This window comes from Labrus mixtus, chromosome 14 (genome assembly GCF_963584025.1).
Source record: "Labrus mixtus chromosome 14, fLabMix1.1, whole genome shotgun sequence".
Classification (NCBI taxonomy): domain Eukaryota; kingdom Metazoa; phylum Chordata; class Actinopteri; order Labriformes; family Labridae; genus Labrus; species Labrus mixtus.
The window spans coordinates 22,498,858-22,507,406 of NC_083625.1; the positions used below are offsets into that span (position 1 = coordinate 22,498,858).

General features: G+C 44.9%; 2 protein-coding genes across 13 annotated transcripts in view; one reads left to right on the plus strand and one right to left on the minus strand.

Moving 5' to 3' along the window:
• Window positions 1–8,547, minus strand: part of ncor1 (nuclear receptor corepressor 1) — a 61,970-nt gene extending 53,423 nt beyond the window's left edge. For all 12 annotated transcript variants that reach the window (XM_061056190.1, XM_061056196.1, XM_061056200.1 and 9 more), the window contains exons 1-4: window positions 8,400–8,547; window positions 4,730–4,916; window positions 2,085–2,179; window positions 1,646–1,853 (exon numbers count right to left, since the gene is read on the minus strand). In XM_061056190.1, the coding sequence (XP_060912173.1) occupies window positions 1,646–1,853; window positions 2,085–2,179; window positions 4,730–4,837 (411 nt within the window). In that variant the 5' untranslated portion in view covers window positions 4,838–4,916; window positions 8,400–8,547. The remainder of the gene's footprint in view (window positions 1–1,645; window positions 1,854–2,084; window positions 2,180–4,729; window positions 4,917–8,399) is intronic.
• The window catches only part of trpv1 (transient receptor potential cation channel, subfamily V, member 1), a 127,076-nt gene that overhangs the window by 39,034 nt on the left and 79,493 nt on the right, over window positions 1–8,549 (plus strand). The window lies entirely within an intron of this gene.

Sequence of the window (8,549 nt, forward strand, 5' to 3'; positions counted from 1 at the left end):
CAAAGAACTACAGAAAACAATCTGTACAACAACAAAGAGACCATGTCTAGTCCTTAAATCCTTAAAACACAAAGTATTCCCTCTAAATGGGGATGGCTGCAGATTAAACATATAGATATACACCAGCATGTACTGGCATTATGAAGCACCTAAAGAGGACAGAGGTCTGATCTTGTTACACGGACAGGACTGCAAAGTTGAATAGTACTGCTGAACGCATTGAGGTTTAATAACTGCACGAGAATGGAAGTGTTAGCTGACATAGGGCCAGTGTCCACAGCACTGACTGGCCAATGACCTCAGTATCAGAGCACTTCTCACTGGCGCTCATTGTTGCTAGGTTACAAAAGTGAACTAATGCTTCCCTCGATAAAAAGACCATTAGGTCTATTTTTGGGCTTTTTATGCCGTCATTTTTAGAGACAGGACAGTGGATAGAGTTAGAAACCAGGGAGAGAGAAAAGGTGGGGAATGACCAGAACCTGGGCCGCCCTCTCTTGAGGACTACAACATTTATACAAGGGGAGCGTGTACTGACCACTAGTCTACCGGCGCCCCACATTAGGTCGGTTTTAGAAGAAGAAGAATTTATACTTTATTGATCCCGCGAGGGGAAATTCGTTTTTACACTCTGTCTAGTGAACATGCTACACAAACATAGGCTGAAATACACACACATGCACAAACAGGATCCTGTGGACATGCACTAATGGAGAGGTCTCAGAGTGAGGGGGCTGCCCACAGTGGGCGCTCCTGAGCTTGTGGGGGGGTTGGGTGCCTTGCTCAAGGGCACCTCGGCAGTGCTCAGGAGGTGGACTGGCACCTCTCCAGCTACCAGACCAATTTCCGGACTTGGTCCGTGCCGGGACTTGAACCGGCGACCCTCCGATTCCCAACCCAAGTCCCTACAGACTGAGCTACTGCCGCCCACAGTAGTAGCTCAGTGTGCTAAACAATGTCCTTGATTTAAGGAAATATCACCAAGAAAACTTGAGTGTAAAGAAATCCTGTCCTGCTCTAGACTCGAAAATGTTCTTAATTTCTCCTCCGCCATTTTAGTTGACAAAGCTGATATCAGAAGTCCCGCCCCTTCTTGATATTGATTGGTCAGTGAGGGAGAAGTGACAGGAGCATGTTGCCTCTCCAAAAGTTCAACTATTTTCAAAAACCACTAACGGATTTTTTGCACTCAGGACGCTGAAAGCTGCTGCTTTGTTTGCATTGTTTGTATTGAAAATGGGAGCTGCCACGCAAAAGAAAAAGGAAAGTGGGGGGCACCAGTAGACTAGCAGTTAGTGCGTGCGCCACCCGTACAGAGGTTTAAACCCCGAAGAGTGGGTGACCTGTGGCTCCTCTCCCGCATGTCGTTCCCCACTCTCTCTCTATCGATCTGACTCTATCCACCGTCCTGTCTCTAAAATAAAGGCTGAAATAAAACGTCGCGAGTTATGCAGGTATAAGAGCGACGTTAGCTTAGTCTGTAGCGACTTGTGCAGACCAAGCTGCAGAGTTTCCAGATCACTTCCTGAGCACGGCAGAGGTGCCTTAGAGCAAGGCACTGAACCACCACACCAGCTCAGGAGCACTCGCTGGATTAACTAAAAGTGAACTACATTGACTGCTTTGTTTGGAACCGATGTTGTACCTTTTTGACGTCCACACTGGATCTCAGGCTGTCTTGTACTGAGTGGGTCATGGGCAGGACTAAACCCCCTGCCGTGGGAGGAGTGCGGCTGATGTGGGACTCGGCGATGGTCTCCATGCGAGGCCGTTTATTCTCCATGGCCTCATGCTCCGCCTGGGATGAGAGGGAGTGAAACTGCTGCTCGTAACCATGGCGTCTCTCTGGAGGCCTAAAGGAAAGAAGTATACAACAAATTAACAGACAAGTCAGAGGAAACATCCGCTCGTCCAGATGGATAATACGCAAACTGTAATCTGGGGGAAGCACCCCTGAAGGAGTGCAGGAAGTCTACTATAGAACGCAAAGATTTCAAAATAAACTAAATCTCAAAAACATTTTCAGAATGTCGGTTTTTTTGTCAGATAATTCGGCATCAGGCTGCAGGAAGGGAAGCCCTTACCTTTCAGTTCCAGGGTGGAATTCAGACAGTAAAGAGGGTCTTCTTCGTCCCTGTGCATCCTGCATGTGAGTCCGATAGTCTGGGACGGTGAAATCCTGGAGGAACCACAGCAAACAACATCATAAATACGTCTTTATTGTCATCGCAGTGCACAAGTACATCGTCTTATTTACTGTACGTGTTGTTCTCCTGATTAGATCTGAAAGAATTCTCAAGACATACCAACTCCACCTCAGCACGGAACCAAATCGGCGGCAACCAAATCTGTTCTCACAAAGAGGCAGACGCTTGTCTACATCCGACTGATCAATTCAATTTAAATCAATACGGCCGTCTGCTGAACCCTCTTCAGTGAATCTGGATGGCTGATCTCAAACGCTGTCTGGGGACCATCGCGGTGGCCCAGAGGCCGAAAGCATCCGCTATTTAATTGCAAAATCCCCCGTTTGAGTCCAGCCTGGGACATGTGTTGCACGTCACCTCCCTACTCCCCCCCCCACCACATAATTGATGGTAATAAACTGTACATGAACAGCTTAACACATATCACAAGAGAACTACAAGATCACAGGAGAACTACAAGATCACATTTGGTGCCTGTTTTAACACGATCTGGAGTCTGAATGTTGTGTCTTATTTTGAAATTGACCGGATGCTCTGTTTCTTTGTCTGACTTCCTGTGCGGGTTGTCATATTCTGATCCGCTTGACTCGTGCCTGCAGCGTGCTCCGTCGCAAAATAGACTTGCAGCGTATTGGAAACGTAGCAAAGCGTAGTGGCGATGGTGACACACTCCGGAGATGGACCGTGGCGCTTGCTGTGGAAACACAATGAATGACCAGAGTGACAGCAAACTACGGCGTAGTGCATGGCGCTGACGGAGTATGTGATAATTGGGGGTAAGACAAAGACACAGTGTCAGTACTTGGAGGCCTAACTGTGCAGTCCCGCTGGTTCCGATGACGGATAGCGTCTCAACGCTTCGTATTTATTTCCTATGGACAGCCGGAGAGGCAGTGCATTTTGGGATCGTTGCGGCGAGTTTGGAGAGGGGCTCCAGTGTGCTCGCTGGACTAGCCACTCGTTCATCCAATCAGGTGCATTCATTGAGGCTATGTCAACTTTTGTGTAACTTCCAGTGAAAACTCAGCTATCAAGAGTGGGTGGAGAGGTCCAGGAGAAAATCGGAACAAGCCCGCTATTCAGTGGGTATACGTCTATCAAACGGTGAGTTGAGTTCTCCTGTGCGATACCTGCCGTCCGCACTTGAAGCAGTGGTGCTATAACATATTGACCCTCTCCTGTCAAGCCCCGCCCTCACCAGGAAGTAAGCCTCTGTCAATCCCCGCCCTTCTTAGTTACTGTTATGTGGTTACACAAATTCCCTTGTTGCTGGCCTCCTTTCCATTTGAAATAATTGAAAATACCTTCAAGATTAAACCACTTTTATTACATGTAATGTTAGTTAAGTTCAAAATATGATCGACGTCTGATGCTAGTGATGACGGTAGATGCTACAGATCCATGCGGGGGGGGAAACCCTCCTGGATCACGATGTGGATATTATGAGTCCCTCTGTCAGACACCGCCAGCTCCTTTTAACCATGTTTAAGATCACAATTTCCCCGCGACACACTGAAGCCATGGAAAAAGTTTGTCCAACCAGAAGTAGCCCAGCAACAGTTGCTATGAGAAGGAGCACTCATTAAAGGGTTATATTATAAACTAATTTATTATCTGCAATATTCCTCTCCAAAAACTACAGCAGCGTTTTGTTGATGTTGGGTTTACACATTTTGAAACCCTCCAAAGCTTCCAGCAGAAAGACACACACACACACACACACTATCAGCCGAGCGTGACCTCCAAACAACGCCGAACAAACAAACGGCAGTTACAGGAAACATTTCAAAACTTCTCAGATTCAAGTAAACAACCCACATGTCCAGAAACGGACCTCGGACTGTTTTCTTTGAAAGGAAGCTTCTATGAAGCGGCGCCCAAGATGGCTGACAAAAAAAAAAAAACCACATCGTTCAACATTCACACATGAGGACCGAGAGCATGCAGGCGGTCACTGAGCTGCATGATGACGACTGAAGATGCTCTGAAGGTTTCCTTCCCTCTGCTGCTTCAACTGTTTTTATTTTATAATTTATAGCTTTAACGCCCTTTTCTCATTTTGATCTCTAAGGCACCCGTGTCCAACTGGTGTTTTTTTTCCAAGCGCCGACGTCTTTTTTTCAATAGGTAGAGAGTGTTTCCAGCTGAAGGCGGCGAAAAACATGCCGCCCGGCCTTTTTTTTCAAGGGCGCCACCTCTTTGGCTGCTCCGAGCGCTCAAGTGTAAAATCTTTCAACTTTTCAGAAAGGCGCTGCACTCGGAAAAAAAGATGCTGGGCGCTGTGTTATTTCTCCAGCCGCCCGCCCACTCCTGCGAATGAACTCATCTCTTTGAAAACAACTAAAAAAAAGGTGCTGGTCCTGCAAAAAAAAAACGCCATGTGGAAACGGGGCCTGAGCTAACATGTGCTTGTCATATTTATTCCAATTAGACATAATTATAATAAAAATTCTATCTTCAAATGTGTTGAGTTAGTAAATTCTGACAAAGACGACTACAACAAGGCCGGAGGGCGGCGTTACCTGTTGGTGTCGTGACCCGCTGAAGGTGTACTGGACAGAATGAGGCGGGTACCGGCTCTGCTCGCTGCTGAAGCTCCCCTGGCTGGGGGGGTAGCCCGAGCTGGACATCTTGGCTCAGTGCAGGCGGGCTGCTGCTGCTTCACAGATCAGAGATGTCAGCTAGACCATCTTCGGAGACACAAACCACCTGCAACAAGACGGAACAACAAAACAAGATTATAAGACAGAATCAAAAAAAGTTACCAGCAATGTGTTGGACTGTTTTATAACGACAGGCTGTTAACAAGTCCATTTATTCTCTTGTGATGAAAGCTGAAGGGTTCAAAGATTCCTTAGTGGTTGAAAAGTTCGACCAAAAGAACAGTCATTGTCCCTTTACCTGTGAACCCAGGTACGCTTTCATATACCGAGTTCTCCCTAAAGGCACCGGAGAGAGAAACACGCCTCTTAGTTTACACTCTTCAAGTCAAGGTTTCAGATTCATATGAAGAGCTGGCAGCGATAGGACACGACCCCTCAACCCTCTGCATCTTCAAAATGACCTGAGAGGATATAAGGGACGATGTATCCTGGTTAATTGATCATTCCTGTCTTCCTCTCAAAGAGGACATATTATCCCCCTCCTCCACCTTTTCAAACAGTCCTCTGTGGTCTAAATGAAACATCTGTGCTGTGCTTTGGTCAAAATATAACATGAATCAAGCACCAGAGGAGGTTTGTGAGCCTGTATAAACAAGCTCTCTCAGAACGCTCCGTTTTGGTGTGTGTCTCTTTAAATGTAATGAGCCCCCCCCTGAGTTTTCCCGGTAGACATCACTCCTTCACTAGGGAGAATAAAAATGGCCGACCTGCGCTAAAGTTTTGTTCTAGGCTGGGGGTGGAGTCCATGGGTGGAGATACCAGGGGAGGGGAGGGTTTCTTTTTTTTTACCAGAATCCCACTGTGACATCACAAGGAGAGCACATTTGAAACGGAGCATTTTCCTCTGTGTTGTAAGACTTATGCAGACCACAAACAAAGGACTGGATGGGTTTATTTCACATTTTGTGGGTCAGTAGACACTCAGGTTACCCAAATATATGTTCAGAAACACTGTAGAAGTGGATTCTTCAGAATATATCCCCTTTAAGAGTTGTGCTCAGGAGGACCCTGGTGCCAAAAGTCAAACGGCTTCAAACATGACTCCGTATTGTGACAAATAAAGCAGAGGTGAGCCTTTCCTTATTTACAAGTTCTTGGCGAGTCCTAGCATGGAAAAGTAATGAGTCTCTCTCTCTGTACTGACGATGGCGGAGGATGAGACAGCACGGGTCATACCATGACCACAAACAGTTCCTGAGAGTTTAGAACAACACAGTGCAGAGAATAAACAGATAGAGGTGGAACAATCCACCGATCCAATATATCGGTTGGTTGACAATGGAAAGTCAAAACATCGATCGATCCACATCGGCGTCTTTATGATGCGCCTTTATTTTGAAATCCCCTACACGCAGGCATTTTCCGCCCAGCTGTGCATCATCCTGCACTTCAAACAAGCTAGCAGCAAGCGGTCATGAGCGAGCAGCCGAGATAAAGAAACCAGATTTTCACTCCTCTCTAAAGTAAAAACAGCTTTGTGGGCTGCCCAGCTTTATTTACTGTGTTTGCACTGCAGTGTTCTTTTTTTTTATTATCCGTAAACGATCGTCATCTAAGATCTTATACAGGTAAAAAAAAAAAAAAAACTCCCTTTGCTATCTACCCGTAGCTGAAGAACGAGCAGCGGTTGATGCAGGCTCTGTGGGTAAACAAAGAGAGAGAAGTCTGCTCTCACGTGAGCCTCCTTGGATGGCTCGATGGTAGAACAACGCCTAATGTTAAATACATTGTATAAATATCAGCTGCTGGAAGTGATCTTAGCAGGACAGCTCTCTCGCTCTCATGAGGCCGTCCTGTGTCCAAAATAATGTCCTCTCTTCACTGCATGACCGTGTGTCACAGATTTAATCCACTGTAATTTTCATTTCTTGCAGCACTTTGCACGTTTCACTGGATGATCTTTGAGGGGTTAGTAATGTTTAATATATTTATGTAGTAAACATTTGTGGATGTTTATAAGTGATGTTTATGTTTGGAGCGGGGAGGGGCGTGTCTTGTTTAAGGGCACCTCGGCAGTGCTCAGGAAGTGAACTAGCACCTCTCCAGCTACCAGACCAATTTCCAGATTTGGTCCGTTGTTGGACTTGATACAGGGACCCTCCAGTTCCCAAACCCAAGTCCAGACTGAGCTACTGCCGCCCCTCTACAGCTGTAAAGTTACAGCATCTGCTACGGTTTCTACGATATTCTAGGGCTGCACAATAAACCTTAATGGTATCATTATTGAGATTAACATATCGCAAAAGTCTGAAATAATCGCAATAATAAATTATATTTAAAGGAGAAAATGTGTCTCATTCAGCATGTGCACATTTTACCTGTTAGAAGGAGACACGTGTATAATAACAAAGCTTTCACAACATTGTGATGCAGCCAGAAGAAGCTACTTTTGGATTGATTTGGAAACAGTGACATGTTGTTGACACATTGTGTAAAATATTGCAGCCGATATGCAGAGAAACTTAAGTATAGCGAATATGAACGCTTTAATATTTGTGTATTTACTACATTTTGTTTCCTGTAATCATAATGTCTCTCACTCAACCAACACAGAGGTAGGACACAAGGTATTGCTCGTGCAATTGTCTCTTTGTATGTTAAAAACTGACAAATTGTGAACTATAGCGATGTCATCTCTTTGTTGACGTCCTGTATTTATATTTATTCTGCTTTGTTATGATGATCTGGACCTATGAGTCTAAAATAAAGGCAAATGTTTTTATTTATTTGTTTACTGAAGTGACATTTCTGTTTGATTTTCTACGGATGAAGTTATTTCTTGTATTTACATGATAACAGGTGCGCAGCAAAAGATTATTATCTCATGGGAACAAGTTATAATCTTGTAGTTAGATGATATTTTGGGCTAACAAGATAATTATATTGTCTTGTACACACAACGTAATTATCTGGTGCACACAAATTATTCTTGCAGGTTAAAGGTTATCATCTAACTTGTGCACACAAGATCATTTTGCTGCGCGCTTAAAGATGTATTTTTTGAGGTTTCAGGGCCTCCGTAGTTATCTGTATTTTTTGATATCGCAATTTATATCGCAGAATGAAAATATATTTTACTCAAATCGTGCAGCCCTATAATATTCTATGTATACCAGACACAGTGAACTTCGTGGCATCTTATAGTGTACCGGTGAGAAATACAGCTGCTGCATAGTGTTGTTATTGTCATCTTTAAACACCATACTGTCATATAAACGCAATTGGATTTGAAGCTTATCATGGGGGATGGGACTATTTTTACCACAGTGGTTATCCGGAAATGCGTCTATAAGAGGCACAGAAATAACGGTAACCCAAAAAGTATAAGCTGCTTTATGATTCCAGTGAGGAAAGACATCGTTTGGGATGTTGTTGTTGTCGCTTGCTCGCTAACTTAGCCCGAATTTCACCTTTGAATTCTCAACCACGTCGCCATCTTGCAAGGCAGCTTTTCAGCGTACACCGGGGCGCTTAAATATCGTACTAATTAGACATGTTACCTCGCTGTTTCTGGGTTATGTTTACTCACCTCATGTTCAGAAGACGTACCGATGGCAGAGAAAGGTTTCCCCGGGCCGATTTAAGTGTGAATTGTTGATTGTAAATCCGCGGGTTGCGAGCTGTGGACGACCAGGCAGACCGAAGGCTGCGCCGCATTTGTCGGACGAAGTCCTGAAAG